We start from the raw sequence: 23868 nt of genomic DNA on the forward strand, positions 1-23868 counted from the left end.
CTTTTGGGCTCCTAAGACAACTTTATTGACTTTATAATTTAGTCTATATTATTACATTTTTATATTAATGCAAATTTAAACTCCAATACCAAAAAGAAAATATTTTAAATGTAGAGATGACGCTGGGGTAAACCTTTCGCCTAGGTTTGCCCCAGGTTTAATTACTACACCTGAGTTTAACTGGCACTTCACATCCCACACCCTCTCCATCCCTTCCACCCTCCTCCCAACTCCGAAGCATTGTCCAGGGATGTACATTTTACAGAAGGCTTCCTGGGAAGATGAAGGAGCAATGCTTATACATAGAAAATTGTGATCAGACTTTCCTATTAGATACAGCTCTTCTCTCTCTTGTTATCCCTGACAGCTCTGTCATAAAGCCCCTTCTCCTCAACCTTCCCAAACAGGCTCTATGTAAGTCCCTCGAGGCAATTCAAATCTTTCCTTTAGTTTACAAATGTACTTAACAAAAAGCAGTAGGCCTTTAGTCAGATAAAAACCTAGTATTCAGCAAAACAATGGCAATCAGTTGTTCTTCAAGTTTTTCCCTTTGGGAGCTTGGTTATTATCGCACAACTTTTATTAACAACAAACATTTTTGGCTTCTCTGCTTAATCTACAAATTTTCTGAATAGAAAAGAATATCTTGCATCTTCATTTTCATGAGCTAATAAAAGGAGCATTGGCAGGGGTATAAGAAGTCACCAAGTTAAAACTAATGGTATGCTAAGATGAGGAGTATGTGAAATGTAGAGTTTTAACTGATTAAAAATCTTATTTTACAAAACCAGGTTTTTACAACCAGAATTCTCAATTTAGAGTCCAAAATGTGGGAGTTCCAAAGCTGAAAAACCTGCCTTCATTTACATGTTTATTCAACAGGATATTGAACAAGTATTTATTTAGTGCCTGTTCTGTGTTAAACACTGAGCTAGGTGCTGGGTAGTGAGGATAGTAGATACCACAAATTCTATTATGGGGGGAGGTCAACTTGTATCTTCTTCATGGTATTCTATCCTTCATGTTCAAAAATATCTAAACTGGTATACATATACCATTTTATTAATCCATGCATGTATTGATGGGCACTTGGGTTGTTCCCACATCTTTACAATTGTGAATTATGCTCCTATAAACACTCAAGTGCAGATGTCTTTATTATAGAATGTTTTTTTTTTCCTTTGGGTAAATACCCAGTCATGGGATTGCTGGATCAAATGGTAATTCTACTTTTAGTTCTTTGAGGTTTCGCCATACTACTTTCCATAGAGGTTGTACTAGTTTGCAGTCCCACCAGCAGTGTATGAATGTTCCTATCTCTCCACATCCACGCCAACATTTGTTGTTTTGGGACTTTTTGATAAAAGCCATTCTCACTGGAGTTAAGTTATATCTCTGTGGTTTTGATTTGCATTTTCCTGATGATTAGCAATGTTGAGCATTTTTTCACATTTGTTGGCCATAAGTCTATCTTCTTTTGAAAAGTTTCCGTTCATGTCCTTTGCCCACCTTTTTAATGGGGTTGTTTTTTTCTTGCTGATTTTCCTGAGTTCTATATAGATTCTAGTTAACAGCCCTTTATGGGATGTATAGCATGCAAATATTTTGTCCCATTTTGTAGGCTGTCTCTTTGCTCTAGTGATAGTTTAGTACCACTCAGCCATAAAAAAAAAAAAATGGTGAACTACCTATTGTATTATCCTGGATAATAATAGGTGGAAACCATTCTTCTATTAATAAGTGAAGTATCACAAGAATGGAAAAACAAACACCATATATACTCACCGTTAAATTGGTACTAATTGATCAACATTAATGTGCACATATGAGAAGTAACATTCATTCATAGGGTGTTGGGCAGGTGTGGGGAGAAGGAGGCAATGGGTAAATTCACAACTAACAGATGTGGTGTGTGTTGTCTGGGGAATGGGCATGCTTGTAGCTCTGACTTGGGCAGTGCAAAGGCAATTTATGTAACCAAAGCGTTTGTACCCCCATAACACTCTAAAATAATTAAAAAAAAAATCTAAAATGAAGGACATGGTAAATTTCAAAGCAACTATTTGGTAGTGGATCGTGTTTATAAGGCAAAGCAAAGCTTAATTTTAAGTCCCTTGGAGGCAAGGGACTTAGTAAAAGGATGTTCTATCCTACTGCTATGACTGTGGTGGAATCTTCTGTTTGCATGCCTAGCATTCTCTCTTCCTTTTACCAAGCACCAGCAACTCCATTTTTTTTTTTTTTCTTGGATGGGCCTAACCTCCTTGGGCCTTAGGCCTTTTATATGCCCGCAGTTGCACCAATCACAGTTGCTCCAGACCCTGATCAGTGACAAATGTCTTATCAAGCCGGGCCAGTCAGGGTTCCTCTCTGGAATGCTAAACCCAGAGACTGAGACAGATCTCTCTTTTCTTGGGAGGTACCCAAAAAGCAATGCTGTACACCTGGAGCTGTCTGCTGTCATGCTTCTACCCTTTCCTACCCATTCCATGGAGGCAACCAGTCTATTACAAGGGAGAATGAAGCCAACACACAGAAACACAAGTGAGACAGACATTGTATGAATTAGTGGAGTCCCTGAAATCTACTCCAATCCTGGACTTACAAGTTATAGCACCCAATAAATGCTTCAGCTATTTGCAGTTGTTTGGCACATGCCACCAGGAGAGTTCTGATTAATATAAACTCTTACCATCCATTAATAATCTAGTAACTCTCTTTCAACCTGAGCCAAATTCAAACAAAGGATAAACAGTGACCCATGGCCAACTTCCTATGTCATACTCTTTAAATTAACCATTCCTTGAAGCATTAAAACAACAATGAAACAGCCTTCAAGCATGAGATACTTATTTATAACTCTACATAATTTTTATTTTTTTAAATTATATTAAATATATTAGTAAATTCAGTTCTCCCAGATATTTGTTAATTCAACAATAACACAGAAATTCACAACAAGTAAGAAATCAGACAGAAAAACTGTTAGAAGCAAGGGATACATCTGATATTTTAGACTCTTCATAGAGGGGATTGTTTCCTTTTGTTTCTGTTAAGTCTTCTGTCTTCATAGGGTGACTAAAATGTAGAGTAAGGTCACAAAGCAGTAACTGGGAGTGCTCTGTGTGAAACGAAACAGAAGATACTATATTGTGGCACATATGTCATAAGCAAATATTATGGCCTTAAGTTGCTATTTCCTAATTCCTACTTTAATTTTTCCAAGTGATTATTGATCAAACCACAACTTAAGTGTACCCCATTTTGACTTAAAATCAGATTTATATACTACAAAGTATGACATAAAAATTTACTAGAAGGGCTCTTAAGCCCAACTACTCAGTTATCTTACTAAACTGCAACTTGATTTATTCAAATGATAACTTTTAAACTTATTTTTATCTAAGTTATACCATGTACATGGTATTTAATATAATTAGATATGTCTATGAGGCATATTACAAAAAATTGCAATTCCTATCTCCTAGAGGCAATCACTTTCAACCTGTTTAGCTCACTTTGTTTCTCTTGCTTTTGTTATTTTGTGTGTCTGGGTTTTTTTTTGGGGGGGGGACAGTGTTGGTATTTACTGCTATATCTCTAAATGACATGTTTATTTGATTCTGTTTTCAATTTTTCGTATTATCTGCTTCTGGCAATAAAAGATTAAGATACAACTCTTTCACTTATCCCCTATTCCTCCAGCATACTTAGAGAAGTTTTGCTAGCTCAATATTTAACATTTAAATGTTAATTATATAAATACTCTTCACAGCAGAGTCTTTCAGTGTATTTCCCTTCCTGCAAGCTACCCCTCAACCACAGTTAATAATTGTTTTTCCCCCATTGCTCGATTATCAGGAATATATCCCAAGTGTCCCCCAGTTGAGAAAATCTCTTGGTATAGTTAAAACCTTAGCTATTCTATTGTTGAATGTCTCCCCTCTTCTCGGGCCTTCTAATTTGCTCTAATCTGGACTGACTGCTCATTAGGACTGCTGTACAGCTCGTGTCTTGGGAATGCCCTTCACCATTATCCTAGGGACTCCTTTCACCCCTGCTTTCTGTGGAGTGCCCTTATGCCAGAATTCCTGTGTCTTTCGCTTTTTGATCTGCTTCCTTGTTTGGTGGAATACAGCCTCAGTAACTTCCTGAGGGAGTAAAATTCTATGTGTGAAAATTCCTCTCTCTACAATAATGCTCAACTAGTAGGTTGACTAGCTATAGAAATCTGGGTTGGAAATCATATTTCTTCAGATTTCCAAAGGCATCACTGCATTGTCTTATAGCTTCCAGTGTTGCTACTGAGAATTTTCACATGCTTCTAATTCTTAATCTTTGTTGTTTTCTCTTCAGAAGCTTTACAGATCTTTTTGTTCTCTCAGTATTCTGAAATTTCACAATATTGTGACTTGGTATGGGTCTATTTTCATCCATTGTATTTGGCTCTTTTGTTGTAGAAAATCCTGTCCATCAGCTCTAGGAAATTTTCTCAGATCATTTCTTTAATGAATTCTTCCTCATCCATTGTTTATGTTCTCTTTTTCTAACACTCTTATTTATTGGATGTTGGACTTCCTTCACTGATCTTGTAATCTCCCCACCCCCAACACTTTCCATCTCTGCTGTTTTGCTCTACACTCTAGGGGTAGTTCTTCATTTTATCCATTTATCTTTTAACCCTTCTCTTGAGTTTTCATTTCCACTATATCACACTTTTAATTTCCAAGAGCTTCTCTTGCTCTTTAAATACATTTTTTTTTACATTATCCTGTCACTTTTTCATGGATACAACATCTTCTCTTTATCTCTGTGGATATTAATGGTAATTTCTTGAAGTTTTCATCTCCCTTCATTATTTCTCTTTCTTCCTTATTGGTTGCATCCATTTGTTTGTCTCTGCTTTTCATATTACATGTATTCCTCAAATATTTGTTGTGCCAGAGTTGTTTGTTCATATTTAAGACTGTGACACTAAAGAGAAGCTTGGAAGCACTATGCCTATGGTAGCCAATACTGAGGCTGGGTTATTTTGTTGGGAGAACCTCTGCTATAAGTATCTTTAGGTTTTTTTCTCTTAGGCTGGTCAGATCCCTGAAAGAAAAATCTGCTTTGGGGGTATATATCTGGCTGCCAGTGTTTTGGTAGCCACATGAGGAAAAAAAGCCAGAGGTCTTGTAATTCAGTATGTAAACTGGTTTTAATATTCTTGTTTTCAGTACAGTACTCTCCCTCAACTTGTGGCTAGCAGCTCCAGGCCAGAGATGCCTTGTTTTAACCTGGAGTCTTCTGTCACAGAGAAGGGATAGGCTGCCTAGCTCTGTGGGGGGCAGAAGAGACCTCAGGGATCTACAATCCTTTAAACATTTCACTAGTCCTCCTGTTATTACTCCCACTTTACCACCACTATACCACCACTTCCAGAGCATTCTCGTGCCACCATATCTTGAGTTGTAGGGGCTATTTGTTGGCTTTACTCCACCAGGTTAGGGTTCAGATTTTTGGACTTTAGGGTTCAGACTTGTCTATTTGCTTCCATTTGCTTTCTGTTTTATTGTTATCTCTTCTTGGGAACTCTTTACCTTGTGGATTTTTGTCTCTTTAAAATCACTTAAATTTAAATGTCAGGCTTACCACTGACTAGTTAGTTGCTTGATCTTGAGAAAGTTAATCTAGCTCTTTTCACATCCGTAAATGCCAATAGTAATAGTTCCTACCTCGTAGAGTTGTTATGACAATTAAGTGAGTTCATTTATACAAAGCTCTTAGAAGAGTGCCTGGATTATAGTAAGTGCTGTGTTAGCCACTGACATTATTATTTGGCAGAGGAAGTAAGGGTACATGGAATGTTCAGTCAGTCCTGTGTGTTTACCAGAAGTCTATCCTAGTCTAGCTTGACAGGCCCCTTATATCCTAACTGCCCACACAACTACTCAGGAACACATCTATCATATTTATTATTTCTATTTTACTGCATGAAGGAATACTCCCCAAAGTAGAACAATTAGATCATCAAGTGTGGGAGGAATCTAAAGCTTCTCCAATTGTTTTAAAAGGGTTCAAGCATCCAGAACCATTTATTCATTTAATAAACATTTTCCAAGAATTCATCAAGGCACTGTGTTAAGTGCTAGAATACCCTCAAAGAGCTTAGAGTTAACCAGGGCTAGGAAAAGTAAGTAAATATGCAATTATAAAATAGTGTGTTAAGTCATAGAAAAGGGTAGCAGGGATAACATGCTGGCTCAAAAAAAGTTTTCCAATGTTAAGTGACCTCAACTAATAAGTAGCAGTTAACCTGGTGTGGTAGAGGTGGGTATAGCCATGGCTGGAGCATAGAATGTGCAGGGAAGAAGTAAGATTAAGGGACTAGAGGCACGGTCTGATCTCAAGAGGTCACACATAGTCCATTCTAGGAGGTTTGGACTTTATCCTGAAAACAATGGTGAGCCAAAGAGGGTTTTCTGCAGATTTGCATTTTGGAAAAAGTGTCTTCACTTTAGTGTTGAGACTGGATTTGAGAGATGATGAATTAAGCAAAGCTAATCAGATTTCTTTACATCAGACTCTTGGAAGCCTTTGTTAATATGCGCTGTGAATTTGTGAGAGAAATATATAGCATAAAGCACTTCTCGAACTTATCTGAGGTAACAACATGGACTCTGTTTTATTGCATGCCATCTACTGACAACTCTTGAGACAGCAGGGTTCACAGATCAAAGTCTGGGAAATGCTGCCGGAGGAATAGAATGTGGAAAAGCATAACAGGCACTCGCTATTTGGTGCCTGATTAACAAGTCACTCCTCTCTTCTTGGTGGCACAACTTGATTTCATCTGAGGTATTCCTCTCCCCATCTCCAGCAGTAAGTCCTGACCGGTCCAAACTGGTCTTGGTAGTCCCAGTCCCCTTGGCCATGGCTGCTGTACGCATCTGCATGTGATGCAAATCTAGCCAATGAAAGGAAAGCACAAATGTGCTGGAGAAATCTGAGAAAAGGCTTATACACACAGGCAAATATAGTGTCTGCATATGGCCACCTCTGAAGATAATGACCATGAGGAGTGATAAAGACAGTAAATGAAACAGAGCAAAAAGACGGAAAGAACCAGGTCCCTTATGAAATCTTTGAACCTATGAATTAACTTCAGGGCTGCCCTACCTTGCATCTTCTTGTTATTCCATATTGCATAAGTCATGTTAAGTTGCTATTTTGTTACTTATAGCTGAAGGCCTCATAACAGACATAGAAGCTACCTTTAAATATTCAAGAGTTGTTATGAGAAGAATAACTACATATTCAGAGTAGTTTTCATGGTTAGAAATAGGACTCACAGGTGAATAGGAAGACAGATTTCGGCTAGTTCACAAGGAGGAATTGTCTAAAACAGAATGAGTTGACTGGTGAGATAAGTTCTCCAACATAAGACATGTTTGGGCAGAGATAGATTATCCCTAGAAATATTCAATCATAGAAATGTTACGTGCCTGGGATAAAAGAATACATCTGTGAGGTGAGTGACTAAACATTATGACCTATAATGTCTGATCCTACTCTATAAATCTATTAAAAATGAAGATGCCTAAATCACAGAATCAAATTTATACTTTTTAATTTGTAATAAACCTTAGAGGCTTAGTAAGAATTTATGGATAAAGACACTGAATTTTGCAGAATGTGACACAACTGCACTGTAATGGTGTGTTGAAGGGAAGGAAAAGAAGTAAATTTAGAGACGTTAGACAACATGATGAGCTTATTAGTGTCAGAGATGGGAATTCAGGTCTGCTAACTTGCAGATCAAACACAATTCATCTTGTAAGATCTAGGTCATATTGCAATGCAAACATCTCTTAAGAAATATAGAAATCCTCATTAGTGGGCAAAATTCAGTTATACCCCTGCAGAAGCACAAATTGGCTCTGCTATTTATTTTATAACAACACGTAAACATTTTAACCTAGTGATTCAATACTTACCTTTCATCTTCTTCAACTCCAAAGAAATTGTGTGAATGTTTTTAATTATGGCTTCCACATTTAGCTTATGATCAGTAACATTATTCTTAAGCATCTGATTTTAAAAGAGAAACGAAAACCATGTATAAATGCCAAGTATTTATGTGTACTCTAAGAATACTTAAATTTTAAGTATTTGTAAAAGAAAATGTTATTTCAGAAGTGAAATAATTGTTGAAATAAGACTTTATATAGTTAGAATTCTAACAGGAAGGCAACAATTTGTTATATTTTTCCAACTAAAACTTAAGCCCCAACTAGAATTCTTAGGATGAGGTCTCTTTTTAAATCGAACCACATCCCCAAGATGGAGCTTGCAATGGAAATAAAGATGTCCCCTTTTCAGAAAGCCTCAGCACTTATAAATAACACCTTACAGTTTAGCAATCATGTAAAATCTTCTCTAATTTTATGTAAGTCAGTGTCTATTTCTAACTTGTTCTTGAATGACAGGGCCCATATGTGATTTAAGAACACAGTAAAACTCAAAATAAGATTTGATTATAATTCATTAACTATGAGGATGACAAAATGGCTACTTTAGCTTTGGGAGTTAGGATAACACACGTTTTAATTGTGGTTAGCTGAAAGGTATAAATTAACACATTACTATGTTATATATACACAGCACATGTACTTAACCAATTGTGTCAGATACAAATATATGGAGAGCTGGTTCGCCAGAAACTAACCTTAAGCCATTCAAATTTCTCAAGATGACTTGCAAAACTAAGCCTCAATGAACATCCAACTCCAGCGTGTGAAAGGTGGGCGGTAGTGGGTCAGGCTGCTTGTTCCAACAAACTAACCTTTAAGTCAGTCCTTGTCGCTGCCTTTTCCTGAACAGGAGGAATTTGTCCAATTTCTCTCACTCCAGAGCCACTGTAAAGGAAATAGTCTAGTTTTCCAGACATCGGTGAATAAAATACACTTTCGGTCTATCTCCAAGCCCCTATAACCTCAAAAACAGAGTGTCAGCTCTTTCTTGCGCATGCCAGACCGAAAGATTCAAATTTGAGGGCAAAGGAAAGATGACTTTAAAAAAGCGAGAGGCGGAGAGAGGCGGAAGGTGGAATTAAAGAACTTTAGAAATGAGGAAAAAATACACAAAAATAAAAACTATATTAAAAAAAAAAAACAACAGGACTGAAGTAGAAACTAAATAAGTAGACGAATGTCCAGGACAGGGGCCACTCCCCACTCGGGGGCCAGAGGACACAGCGGCGACTGAGGGGACTGGGGACGGGGCAGGCCTGGGTCAGGCGCTCTCCGGGGACCCAGCCAGGCCCTCGCACGGGGACAGGGGAGGCCCCTCACCGGGACGTGAGAAGCTGAGAAGCAGAGACCAGGCTCCGGGGGCAGGAGCCGGGGTCAGAGGGCGAGATGGAGGCCGAAGGCACCGACGCCACTAAATCGCCACCCCAAGCCGGAGGACGCCGCTCAAGTCCTCAACGCTGAGGAACATGATTACCACCGAGTTCCTATTCCAAAGGCCAGGCCCTCCTCGTCCTCCCCCTCGGCCCGACAGCCCTGGAGGAGCCCCAGACCCTGCGGCCCTGCAGCGCGGCCAGAGCCCAGCGGCCGCTCAACGGCTGAAGGTGGCGCCCCCGGCACCTGGAAGTCTCCATGGCCCTCACCTCCCAAACCGGATTGGGACAACGCAAAACAGGCTCAGAGTGACCGGGCCTGCCCGCCCCCAACCCGCCACCTCGGCCAACCGCCCCCTGGCGACCCAAGTGACACAACAGGGCTCCCCAGGCCCGCGGGCCGCGGTGGGGGCCCCAGAGGCCGCAGGCCCGGCCGCCCCCGGGGTGGCTGAAGACGGAGCCTCAGGCAGCCCGGACCCATCAACAGTCCCCACCCTCCCAAGCCAGATTAGGAAACTTCAAAACCGCGAAACACTCATGACCCACCAGGCCATCAGTCACCCAGGTTATGGAGGTGGCGTGGGCGAGAGGCCGGTGATGGAGAAGCGGCGTGTCCTGATTGGCCAGCTTCTAGTCTTGCTTGACCAGCTTCTCATCCTGATTGGCCAGTTTCTCGTGGCTCCTGGGCGGTGACGTCCCAGGCAAGGCCCGACGGAGAAGGTTCTGGAAGCCAGGCTGCAACTGACTCTCGCGGCCACATGGACCAAGAGGTGCTGGCGTTTCCCGCCTCCCATGCGCCCGGCACTGTTCTAGGTGCTTTGCAACTGTCATCTGCATTTAATTTGCACAGAATAGCGGTGGGATTAAGGCCAGACTCAGGACTGAAACTGCTTGGGCTTGAAGTCGACTCCGTCACTTGTTTAGTTAGCTCTTTAGATGCAGATGAGAGATGTAACCGGAGTGCAAATGCTCTCACCCAACATGTGGGGTGATAATAACTGCCTTCTAGTGTCATTGTGAGGGTAAGTGAGATAATGCATCGGAAGTGCTTGGTGGATTACAAGTGCCCCATAAATATTAGCTATTATCATTCCTATAAATTTTTACAGATGAGTAAAGAGATGAGTTGAGACATGTACGGTGGTTTTTTGCCAAGAGGAAAAACTGGGATTCAAGCCATCTTTGCTTGTTTCCAAGAGGAATCTCTGCCACGACAACCTTTGGGTCTGGCCCAAAGACTTCTCTTGGTGCCCATGGGAATTGGGGAGCTTAGGCCTCCAGCATAAGGCCCTGCACAGCAAGTCTGTGCCTTCTCTGTGCCTCCCCTACAGCAGACACCAGCTTTTCCAACCATAGTCTTCCTGACAACCCACGTCACAATGTCTGTTGGTTATTTTATATGCAATGACCTTTACTTCAACATTGTAGGATTTGTTGTCTGCTGCAGAGTTACACAGATGAGGAGCGACAGAAGAGGGCTGAGTTTCGGTCCTAACGATAGCTAGCTCTGTGATCTTGGAAAAGGGTATCTTCCTTTTTCTGAGCCTGTTTCCCCAGAGAGGGTTGGGATAGACCAACATTTCCTAAATTTCACTCATTGCTGGACCGCTGTTATGATGGCTGGCCATAATCATGTACTGCCTGTATCATTACAACTTTTATATTTTAAACTTACTTCCTTTTAAAATTTAAATTTACTTAAAAATCTTTATATCACTAATATAAATGGAATAAAATGTAAACAGAAGATAATCAGAAAACTACAGAGAAAGGAAATAAGACACATTTTAAATAATCTAGGTACACTTGCACCTTGACACAAAAGTCCTGCAGCCGAATCTTTTTTGGTAAAATAGGTTCTTATTAAGTGTTAGAGTAAGTGCTAAAGACAGTCTAGCACAAACTGAGACTTTCTTCTTGATATAATCAGAGTGGTTGAAAGAGGAATAGCTGTCGCTGTGTGAGTACACGGTGTTTAATGCCTGGGTACCACATAAGCACATCACTCATATCACTAGTGGGACGTGCCCCACACTTAGGGAATCCAGGAGTAGATGCTCTCCAGTAATCCTTCCCCATCAAAAACTCCTTAAGTCTCAATGTTCTATATGTGTTTTTTCAAAATTTCTGGAGGCAGTCTTCCTGAATTAACCCTACTCAACCCCGCAGTTTCATACCAGTCTCTCTACCAATACATCCCTCACTTAACATTTTAAATTTGAACACTCGCTAGTGTCTGCCTTTTGTAATGTGTGCTGAGCTTTTTTTTTATCTAATTCTCTGAGTGCTAAGTAAGGGGTAAAGAGAGGTGCAGACCAGGGAACAAACATTCTTTGGGCACTCACTGTGCGTCATGAGTTATGTTAAAAGAGCTTTAATCTGACAACTCTCTGAGGTAGCTAGTATCCCAGTGAAACCTAAAAAGAAGTGCTGAAGCTCAGAGTCCTTAGTTCCTGCTCAGGGGTACAAGGCCAAGGAAGGGCAGAGCCCAGATTCACATCCTGTGTGTGTGACTAAGGGTCCTTCTGTTCTTTCCTGTGCACCGCACTGTCTTCTGGACCAGACTATCATCTGCTATGTGCTGAGCTGTGTCCCCTCATATTCACAGGTTGAAATCTGAATCCCCAGTACCTTAGAATAGGACTGTAGTTGGAGATAGGGTCTGTAAAGAGCTGATTATGTTAAAATGGGGGCGTAAGGGTGGATTCTAATTTAATCTGATTGGTGTCCTTATAAGAAGAGAAAATTTGGACACAAAGAGAGACCCCAGGGATGTGTGTACACAGAGTAAAGACCATAGGAGGACACAGAGAGACGGTGGCCATCTGCAAGCCATGGAGAGAAGCCTCAGGAAAAAATCAGCCCTGCCAATATTTTCGTTGTTTAAGCCACCCTGTTTGTGGCATTTTGTTACAGCAGCCCTAGCAAACTAATATACCATCTCTTGAGATAGTACATCATGGCTCCCAAATACTTTGGGTTTCCTAGATCATTGAACTTAAACGTACGTGTAGTAATGCATACACGCAACATAGGGAGACCAGCATAGAATGAATAGCATTTATTTCCTGAATTAAGGACATTAACAATACAAAACAAAGCAAACAGCACTGACTTGACTGTTTTGATAAAAGCAAAGATAATTTAACATCAAAACAGACGGAAGAAAATAAAAGGAGGAAGGTTATAATTTCAGAGTAAGACTAGCTTAACAAAAAGCTTATGGGATGTATGTATGTTTCCGCCCCCCCCCCCCTCTTATTTTGATGCAGACAAGTGAAAACTTCTTCACCTGAGACCTGCGGGATTTCACAAACATGTTTGGAAACTCCCTGGACATTTCAGCAGGAGAAAAGAAGGTGTTTAGGAGAAGTAGATTTTTAAAAGTAGATAGGTGAGATAGCATTAAGACTGGGAATTCTAAAAATCAAGTATTGGGGGCGGGGGCTGGGTAGGATGGGGTATCCTATTGTCCCAAGCACACTGAACCCATTTTGGGGTCTATCAGGAGTTTGCAGGAACGTCCCTGCTCCACTATCTGTGGGCTAGGATCCTCCTTACAGGACTCACAGGACTTTTGCTAGAATCTAAAGGCCTTCCCCCCATCCAGAGTGCTGATTACTTCTTATGAATAGATGAAAACTACTGTCATTTGGAAAAGATCATCATTAAGCCGTTAATCAGTCACAGAGAAGAATCAACTTTGTGTTTCTTTCTGGCTTTGTACAACCCCTCTGGGCACAAATTTGGGAGGTAACAACACAAGTACATGCTTAGACCATTACCTGAAGAGCATGACCAGCATCCAAGAGATTAAGAAAATTCCTGTGTATCCAAACAAGCAATGCTTTCCCCACTGCCAGTCACATAAAGGAAGCAAGAAGCAAGGAGAAGAATCCTGCCACCACGGTGGAAGTGAAAGCTGGGTGCCCTGCCTGCTGTTGTCTTTAAGCAGCTGATGTTACACTAGACACAGTCATTTTCTTTTGCTCCGTGGGAGACACTTCTGAAACACAGAAAGATGTTATTGATGAAAATTCACATTGCTTCTAGGCTAACTGAAGTGTTTTTACTTCTAATTAAGAAATTGCTGTTCTGAACCAACATTTCCCTCTGAATAGGGTTGCCAGAGAAAATACAGGGCACCACTTAAATACAAATTCTAGAACAACAAAAGATAATTTTTTAGTGTATGTCCTGTGTGTTGTATTAAAACACTTATAATCAAAATTTATTCATTGTTTATCTGAGATTCAAATTTAACTAGATATCCTGTATTTATTTGCTAAATTTGGTAACTCTACTCAAAACACTTCAACCGTGAAAAAAGAAAGCAAACTGTGTGAAGCCTTGTAGATTTAGTAGGTATGGAAACCAAGAGAATGTTAAAGTTTTCCACCATGATGTTCAAAATATTAACACAGGGAGACTTACTGTGCTGGAATTGGGTGCTCCTCTTCCTTCAGCACCCCTGGGATGGAAGAGGGAAGCTAGTGCTTTGAGACAGCAGATGGACAGAAGCTGACAGTATTCAACATGGCACTGTTTTTTGACAGTTGCTTGCTCTGCCTTTTTGTCTGAAGACTCAGTGCTTAGCTTTTTAGAAGATGCCTTCTAAAATGCAAGGCATATTCATGACACAAGTTATGTGTATTTCCAAAGATCCACCAATCAGAGAATACCTGTCCCTGCTCCAAAATTAAATATGTTTCTAACTCTGTCATGTCAGCTGTCCATTCCCCAACAATACCACCTCTGTTTATTAAAGGCATAGATCCTGATGAGATGACGTTGCCCCCTGGGCATTGCTGCCCCCCGCCCCCATGCTGCCCCCTCGCTGGCCATGCAATGAAGAATGAGCCTCTTTATCAAAAGACATATTATGTTCATGAAGTCGATTCCAGTAGAATATAAGTGTGCTCTCACCTTTTGTTATGAAAAAGACAATAAATGTGTGCATGAAAGCAAGTTTAGAAGAATACACACCAAAATGTTAACAATCGTTATTAACATTAAGGATGATGAGATCTAAGGATGATTTTATTTCTTTGTGTTTATTTATTTAGCCTAGCTGTAATTTTAACCCCAACCCCCTTGTCTATATTTTAAACTCTCAGGGCATTTCTCTGCATGGTGCATCGGTCACTTTAAAGCAGAGCTGCTCAGACTTTACAGCGACAGCAATTACTTAGGGAGCTTGTGAAAATGAAGATTCTGGGGCCCACCTCAAAGACTCTGATTTAGTCAATCTAACGTGAGGCTCCCTGAATATGCATTTTAACCCTTCCCCCTTCCAGGTTAACCCAGGTGTGTCTGTGGACCACACTTTGAGGCATACTGACTGACTGACTTACAGCTTCATCGCACATCTACGTGTCTCAAACACATGACTGCAGTTGAAACTTACTTTGGCTATTGATGCCAGAATTCAGTTGGCTTTTTTCCCTTTAAATATTTATATAATTTTAGCCGTAAACAACGTCCACTTAACTAGAGAGGAAAATGTTTGGGGTGGAAGGCCTCCCCGGGCACAGCAGAAAACAGAGACTCAATGTCTGCTTCCTTCTCTGAGGAGCGAGGAAGGAGATGGGCATCCCAGCTTCGAGTTCTTTCTAATTTAGGTCTTTATTTCTTCGGTTTCCTAGCTTTTGTTTGTTTTGTTTTGCTTTCGGTCTCTACTGTCACTTGCCATCCTAATGGCAAGTCTACTGCTAAGGTCTGAGAGGTGATGCAATTTTTAAAATATTTTTTGCAAAATTTTTGTGCTCAAAACTCTGTACTTCTACCTCTGCTGCCATTGCCTTGTTCCTGCCTGTGTTGCTTGCAATAGCATCCTGCCAGGTCTGCCACCACAGCTCTTGCCCCTGTGATCCGCCTTACATGCCGAGCACCCAGCAGGAAGAGCTTTGTGAAGTGTAAACTGGATCATGTCCTTCCCCTGCTTAAAGCCTCCAGTGGTTTCCCATAGTGCTTGGAATAAACACCAAACTCCAGACCAGGCACATAAGGCCCACAGCGCCAGCCTGCATTCCCCTCGCTTCCCTTTCATCCTGGCACGTGCCCAGAGTGGTGTCACACTTGTTTCCTTCTGAGCCTCCCGTGCTGGCGCCTGGTGATGCTTTAGGGTTTAGTAAGCTTTAGGCTGTACTCTGATGTCACCCCCATTACAGTGGTATCCTGGATAGTTGGAGAAACCAAGATGTGATTACCACCCTGCTCCCCCGCTGGACTCTGAGCAAAGCTGTGAGGGCAGAAGTCACACCTTCCTGGCTTCTGAGCCCTCAGAGAGGGACAACCCTCATGGTGGTAGGGAGAAAGTGGGTGGGCCACAGCAATCTAGACTAAGGACGTTCCCACTTCATTCCATCTGCCTTCTGCTTCTGGGGCACAGGCCAAAGACCCAATAGAGCAAGGACAGCAGACTCGTGACTGTTCCAGAAGGACACAACAGGCCCAAAAGCTTCAAAACAGCCTCGTGTGAGAAGGATTACAAAACCCCGGTCTCTGATAAAAGGACTATCTCTGCTGTGGTTCATCATTTGAATAAAAATCAAATGACTTAGGATCTGTCCAAAATGAAGGATGTTTTAATACTTTGTGTGTTAAAAACACTGATATTTTGCTTCTTTTTTATTAAACAGATTTTATTATTTTTCAGAATCTTGTCAGCATAATCATTTTACGGGTGGATGAAATATTCAGCCCTGCTGCTGCAGGAGTTCTTTCACAGCAATTACCTTGTGGCACTTTCGCTGTAATTAGGTTTTCGCCTAGGATTTTTCTCCGGGTCTGGGTAATAAATGAAATATGACCAGAATTTAAATTTGTCAATTACAAGCAAGCACAGTGCGTAAACACACCACAGAGCCATGAATTCCAAACCACAGTCTGTTGCTGGGGGGCAGATGCTCCGAAAATTAAAATGGAAATAAAACTACTGACTGGCAAGCGAGAAGTGGCCCCCAAAGAAAGCAGGTCTCCCCTAACACTCATGCACGATTCCACCAACGGTGTGAGCTCTTGATTACAAATCCTTCAGCGTGAAACTGACAACTCAAGGAGCAAGCAGTGGATTTACATTAAAATCATCTGCACAGGGATCTGGTCCCCTGCCCTGTGAATTCTGGGTTCTTGAGGTCAGATCAGAAGGTTTTGGACATGGCGGGCGAGAGCTCCACAGGATTGTGCAGCTGGTGGTGATGTTCTCTCTGAGCTGCGCAAGGGCTGATGGAGATTTGGGGACAGCATCTGTCATCTCTCAGCAGTTTCAGTTTTCGCCGACCTGACTTCAATAATTGCTCCTATGGGGCCCTCTGCCGACCATCTTTTGTAGAAGGGGGAATCTTAGGATTCCATACTTTTGGGGACATGGACAAATCATCTGTTTCATTAAAACAACCGCTGAATGAAAGCAGAGTTTCATGTATGGGAAGCCCTGGGCAAGGAAAAAGGATGTTTTTTCCTTTTGTAAACTTACCGAGTGCCAATGCATTTATTCATGCGACAAATCTTTCTGGAATAGCTCTTTTGTGTCAGACGCTGTGCCAAGTTTTAGGCATATAGTGGTGAACCAAAACCGACAGATCTCTCGTTATCATGGAGCTCATGGTCTGGAGGGGGAGACAGATTGGAATCTACAGATTACACAGATGCATATTCAGTGACAGTTTAATTAGACACTGTCAAGGAAGGAAGCATGTCACGGTAGGGGACGTGACGTGGCTGGGTCCTCAGGAAGGGAGATTGGGGCTGAGATGAGAAGGAGAGAAGAGTGTGCCGGGCAGAGGGAACGGTGTGTTCCAGGGCCCTGTGTCAGAGGCAGCCTGGCAGACGGGAGAGCTTGAAGGAATGTGGGCCAGCCTGCAGAGCAGGGGGCAAAGGGAAGCCGGGGGCGGGCAAGATGCGGCTGGGGACAGAGCAGGGGCCAGACCATGCTACCCGTGTCGAGGATTATGGTCTCTCTCCTGACACCGACAGGAGGCCACTTAGAAGTCTTAAGTAGGTGCAGAATGGAAATGGTGGTGGCTGATATGACTATATTTGTAGTTTGTATGATTTGAGAGACCAAAATAGATACCCCTTTATCAACTAAGATGGACTGTAAGGTTAGGGAAACAGAAGTTACCTACAGGTTGACGGCACAGGGCTCACCTGGCATAGTAAGTTCCTGAATTCCTATGACAACAAGAAAAACCACACTCTTGCTAAACTCTCTAACAATAAGAGCTATCAGCCAATTGTCCACTCTTTCCTAACCCTGATTTGCAGCCCAGACCACAACAACTCTGATTGGACAGAGAATGGCCTTATAAACGTTCTTTCCTGATAAGCAACTGTAGACCGTGAGCCAGTCTCAACCAGCTTATAGAGGCTCTGCACAAACTATCTTTGTGTCCCTTAGTTCACCTTTTGACATAAGGAGCCAAATTCCACCTCATTTTAATGCTAAAATTCTGCCCCCAAGTGAACATGGGATGTATGTTACATATATGTTGACCCATTGCGCATGTGCTCAGCTCCCCTCATAAGTATTAATGTACATGAATAGCTTTCCTCCCACAATTGCTGAATATGTATGACTCTGCTGTGTGATACGAACCCTGTGAGGCATAAAACCGAGCCTGCCCTTTCCCTCTTTGGAGAGACAGCACCTTCCCTACATGTCAGAGACGGTCTCTTCCCGGTTTGCAAACTGATATCACAAATAAAGCTCTCCTTTGTACTATTTAGCCATTCTGGTGGCCTTTTGGACGACTTTTGAAAAGATGACCTTGGCTTCGTGGTGACGCGTGATGGAAAGGGGGAAAGAATAGAAGTCCAGTGGGGAGTGTCCTGCAGTCCTTGGGAGAGATGGCAGGACCTTGTCTAAAATGTTGGCAGAAGAGACGGAAATAAGATTAGAGAAATATTTAGGAGTAGAATCAATGTAGATTTGGTGATGGATGATACATGATGACAGAAGGATGGGGATGTTAAGCATGGCCTACATGATCTCATTTAATTGTTAGAGCCTTGCAAAAAATTATTATCCCATTTCACACCTGAGGAAATTGGGACTCAGAGAGGCTTAGCATTGAACTCAAGATCATTCAGCTAGGAGGTGGACAGGCCGTATGCCTTCTACTCCTTCATAATGTTTCTAAGGTCACATGGGACAATTACTTAGTAACTCATCTCCCCTGATCCTCCCGATGTCTCCCCTCCATCCTGGAGACCACCCAAAAATGTTTGCTGTGTTTGTTTTCCAGTATCTCTCTCCCAATAGCTGAGCTTGTTAAGGCTTGCACTTGGGTCTTATGTGCCTCTGTTTTGCCAGTTCTTAGTTCAGTGCCCGGCTTAGAGCAAGCTAGAGACTGTTTGCTGAGTGAGTGAGAAATTTACACAGGTCTCCTACAGAAGGCCAGCTGGAAGGCCCAGTGTGCTTCAAACTTTCTCATCGGACTAAATTATCTCTTGCACCAAGACCACGGTTTTGGGATTTTGACTGGAGTGCTTATAAAGGACTTTTAAGAAGGAAGTAGAAGTTTGTAGCAGCCTGGTGTGGTTACAAGAACACAAGCTTTGGAATCATGGGGCTCTGGGTTTAAATCTTAGCTCATCAACTAATGAGCTGTGCATCCTAACTCTTCAGTGTCCTCATGAGTAAAATGAGGATAATTTGAGCACCTGTATTTACTCAATAGGACTGCCTTGAGGCTTGCATTTGATCATCTGTGCAAGGGCTGGGCACATTAGTATATACATCCCCTGTGTTTGTAGAAAAGAAGGATGAGAATTTTCGTAGCTAGCCACGAAAGTGGATGGGGCTGGAAATTTCTCTCTACTTGGCCTTAAAGTTCCTGTCACTTAACTGACTGCTCTTCCTGTGGTTTAGCCTGGAATGAGGAAAGAGGAAGGTGGTTCTCTGGGGGTCCTAGACAAGCCGACAGATGTCCTCGAAGGTAACTTTCAACAGAGAGCTCTTTTTTCTTCTTCTTCTCCGTGATTTATAGAATGCGTCTACAAGCCTCTGGCACAATCACGAAGCAGGAATGGAATTAATAAATCGGATCTGTTTCCTGCTTAATTCATGCTCTGATAAAATTAAAAATGGAGATGGGTGGGAGAGCCTAAGCAAACCAAGGCCCCCCAAGCCTGGATTCGCCTGCATGAGGCTGCGGGCAGCACGCTGCACAGCCAGAACTGCTCCTGGTGCAAGACAGACCATCTACACAGAGCGGCGGAGCCTAGGGATACCCCAGAAGGCCACAGATCCTTCCAGTCCAAAAATGTTTGTTCCAGGCCTCTAGGATCCTGTGTGCCAGGGTTCAAACCCCACCCGCACTGCCTGTTTCTGTGAGCTTGAGCAAGTGGCCTACAGAACTGGACTCAGATGCAAGCCTGATCCCAAGCCTGTGGTTTTTAACCATTATATGTATTATATTGTTTATGAACATGGTTTGGCATATCATAGTTGCTTAACTATCTACTGCACAACTATGAATTCCTTCAAACGAATGCCTAGTATTCAGAGGGAGCTCAATAAATACATGCTGAAAGTTTTGCTTAGAATTTTTTCCCCTGAAATTTCCTTGCTCCCTCCATTGCCGCCCACAAAACAATTATATTGATCATTGGAAAAAGTATTTTAGAGAAATACATCTTAAGACCTTAACAAAATACCAAATTCCCAATAAAAAACCAAATATCCACGCATCATCCTGGCCATCTGTCTAATGTCACTTCTCTCCAAAGTCATGAAGTCCCTGGGTAAACCCTCCCATCATTCCTTAACTGCTGACTTTTTTGTCCTGTTACGCGAGGGCCACTGTCGTAAACAAACAGAGTGTTAATATCAGAGGCTCCATATGAACTGCAGAGTCGAGTGCTGGTGAAATGCGGGTGGTGGGCAGTGGCGGGGCTCCCTTCCCTTTCCCAAGGGCAGCAGGATCCAAATTCTCCCCTCAGCCAGATGTCAGCTGGCCACGCCTCACTCATGAACCTTTGAAGTGCTGTAGGGGCCAAGGGGAAACTTCCCCTGAAAACTCCCCCTTCACCCTCCAAAGGTTTGCTGGAAAATCATTTCACGAAAGGCAGATTAATAAGAGAAAAGGCACACAAATTTATTAACGTGTACACAGGGAGAACCACAGCGTGATTACCCCCCCCCCCCCAAAGGAGTTGAGAAGCTCATATACCATCCTGGCAGGGCAGATCATGGGAGGGGAGAGGAGGGACTCCGAGGAGATTACCAGAGAGAATGAAGGGATCAGGGAACGGAGGTTAATTTGTAAATAGTTCTCTTCGGAATTTGAATGAACCTAAGAGCTAGACATTATGTCCTGAAAGGCTATGGTCCTTTCTTGTTCTTCTTTTCTGCACTAGATCATGAGATAACAGGCAGGGGAGAAGAAAAAAACAATTGTTCTCCCTGGTGGGCCCCTGTCTCTATGTAGATGGGGGAAGAGTCTCTTCTGTTGATCACTAAGAACCTTTAACTTAAAATTATACCAGAGAGCCCTATTTTGGGGTGAAATCCCTTGCACTCCTTCAGTGCTTTCCCACGGTCACAGCCAGCAAACACTAGGAGGTCACAGTGTTATAAAGCCACCAAGGCCAGGCCCAAGCCTGTTCGGGTCACAAACACCCTCTTCACATCTCCAAGCTTATATATTTTATCATAGTCAATTGGGTATTTTTAACGGAAATTTTTCCTAGTTACAAAACCAAAAGCATCATGGAAGACTCAAAAAAAGCACCCTAAAAGAAAAACCGAAGAAATCACCTGTAATCTTTCCACTTAGGGAACGTAAATGCTAATATTTGAGTGCAAAGCCTTCGGTCTTTTCTTCTTCTTCTTGTACAGCTTTTGAAAAGGGATTTTTCCTTCAAATGTTCTTATGTTTCAGAAAAGGGGAGAAAAGAGTCCTTATGTTATCCCTTCCAGAAAGAACCTGAGTAATCCCTGTTATGTAAACTCTTTGAAAGAAACAGTCTGTTCAAAACTGTTGCTAAATCATTGGTTGCTATAGCAATGCTCGGCCTAGAGCGCAATGAGCCGCCATCCTGCCTCTAACCCCCAAGCACAAGCCACCATTATCTCCCTCAGAGCTCTTCAGGGGGGCTCATTTTGCCACAGCTATTCATTTAAATTAGCAGCTCCACTCCTAATCACTCAAATTCCTTGTGCTTCCCACCAAGTCACTCCAGGGAGCTAGGAAAGCAGTTAGGGCAATAAATTGAGTTGCTGGGGGTTAGAGTCAGCGTGCCTTTGGTTGGCAGTCTTTGGAGGGGGCAGGTGAACAGGCCTTTCCTCTCTGCTGCCCACACGGTCTGCCGTCTTGGATGCCTGTCTCCCAGGTTCAAGCAAGGGTAGGTTGGGGGCTTTCGGGTACAATCCCATTAGAGTGGAAATTCTGGCAACACTGTATTTAACCAACCCCAGGTAACTTTGTTGAATTAAAAGTGCTAAGAAAAATCTCAGTGAACATTCTGGAGAGCTCTTTGTAAAGTTATTATGTACAGCTGCAGAATATTAGAGCTGAAGGAAGATGTTCTAGATGCTTCATAGGTATTATTTCACTTGATTCTGGCAACAACGTCATGGGAGGCAGGTGGCATATCCCCCCGCCCTTCCTCGCCATACACTTCTTTACCAATGTGGAAGTAGAGGCTTAGAGAGACTAAGTGAGTTGCCCAAGTTCCCTGGCCACAAAGTGGAGAGCCAGTTGGTTTCAAACCCATGCTATGTGCCTCAGAGGCTGCCCGCTTGGCCTTTATGTTATACTGTGGAAAAGGGCAGGCAACATCCACTTGCCTGAGAAAAGAAACAAATCCCCACCCATGGGCCCATCCAGTAATTTATCACAGCTGCTTCAGGCGGAGCCATGGCAGGGGGAGGGGTCCTGCACTGATGGGCACCTGGAGGAGGACCCAAGCACTTTAGACACCTGGGGACCAGCACTCCCAACAGCAGGAGTCCCAGCCCCCGGCCGCCTCCCAAAGACAGTCCCACCTCCTTCCCCCGCCAAAGCACAGGCCTTCCACGCCTTTGAGAGACAGCGTGGAGTTCGAGAGCTCAGGCTCTGATTCCACCGATTAACCCGGTTCACATTCTGGCTTCTCCACACACTAGCGCTGGGACTCGGGGCACCTCACTGAACCTCCTTGAACCTCGGTTTCTTCATTTGTGAAGTGGGAACACTCAAACCTCCCTCCCAGGGTCGTGGTGAGGCTCGCACGGAGTGAGACAAGGCAGGGAGGGCCCTGAGCGTGTCGTGCTCCAGGAATGGGGATTTTAAGGACATGTCAGACTCTCCATCTGCCAAGTCTGCTGGTGCTTTCTGAACAATCGGTCCCCTGGCCACCTACCCTGCGCCTCTTCTTTGTCAGCGTCCCTTTGGGTCTCCACGCTTCCCCCAAGCGCTCGTTTAGGTTGTCTTTTATTTCTTCTTCAACCAAAAATGTACAAGGCTTATTGATCATTGCTTTTTAATCCCCTCGTGGTCCCGCTGAGGAATATGCTTTAGTGATGTTTCACCTGGTCCCTCCTCCGTGCTCTTCTGCCCCTCCCCACCTCCTCCACCAGGGCTGGGTCCACCACCTCCCGCGTCCCCAGCACCTCACAAGCTGGAGCAGGGGGCACGTGGGCTGGTGGAGGGACGCACAGGCTTCGGACCCGACGGGCCTGCCCTGGAGTCCTGCGTCTGCCATTTGCTTAGCTGTGTGAATGTGGCTGCAGTGTCTTTGCCCCGAGCCTCAGTTTCCTCATTTGTCAACCTAGTGTGACAAGCATTTGGGTCCAGGGCTTGGAAATTTCTGTTATACTTAGAGTTTTATCTTTATACTCTTGAGGAGCTCCTAATATACTTAGGATGATAAAATGAATTGGGCCAGAGTTACTGTCTAGTCTAGGGCATGCCTACTGATGAGAGCTCTTCAGCGATTGCACTTCTGAGCTCGCTGATGAAGTTATTGATGGCCGCCTTTGACTCAAGTATTGACCGAATCAAAGGCCAAGGGTTTTTCCCTTCCCTTCTCTTCCCTTCCCTTCCCTTTCCTCCTTATTTCCTTCTTTCCTTCCTTCCTTCCTTCCTTCCTTCCTTCCTTCCTTCCTTCCTTCCTTCCTTCCTTCCTTCCTTCCTCCCTCCCTCCCTTCCTTCCCTCCTCCTTCCCTCCCTCCCTTCCTTCCTTTTTCTTTCTTTCTCTTCTTTTTTTCTTTGTTTGGAACAGGTATGCTGAGCTTGGCGATCAGATGGACAAAGCAGAGCAATTGGTGCGGGTGGAACAGCCCCCAGCTGCTTTCACAACACTCAGACAGGAGCAATGATCCCGGCAGGGGTTTTGAAACTTGGGGCCTGCTCCGTGCGGTTCTTACTGCTCAGCTCTTGATCACGGCTGAGAAAGCCTCCAAGACCCAGCCTCCCCTCTCTCCTCCCCTCTCACCTCCCGGCCCCCAGCCATCAATCCGCCAGTCCCCAAACACACCAGCTGGCTTCGTGTGC

At 43.2% G+C, this 23868-nt stretch overlaps 1 protein-coding gene across 1 annotated transcript; it reads right to left on the reverse strand.

The window, feature by feature from the left end:
- Nucleotides 1–2862: 2862 nt before the first annotated feature.
- On the reverse strand, nt 2863–8913 carry C5H5orf58 (chromosome 5 C5orf58 homolog). Its single transcript, XM_045552680.1, has 3 exons — nt 8828–8913; nt 7980–8073; nt 2863–3121 (listed from the first exon to the last, which is right to left on the reverse strand). The coding sequence occupies exons 2-3, from the start codon at nt 8071–8073 to the stop codon at nt 2970–2972; spliced, it is 246 nt and encodes an 81-aa protein (XP_045408636.1). The 5' UTR covers nt 8828–8913; the 3' UTR covers nt 2863–2969.
- Between the last annotated feature and the right edge of the window lie 14955 nt (nt 8914–23868).

Source organism: Lemur catta, chromosome 5 (assembly GCF_020740605.2).
Source record: "Lemur catta isolate mLemCat1 chromosome 5, mLemCat1.pri, whole genome shotgun sequence".
Classification (NCBI taxonomy): Eukaryota; Metazoa; Chordata; class Mammalia; order Primates; family Lemuridae; genus Lemur; species Lemur catta.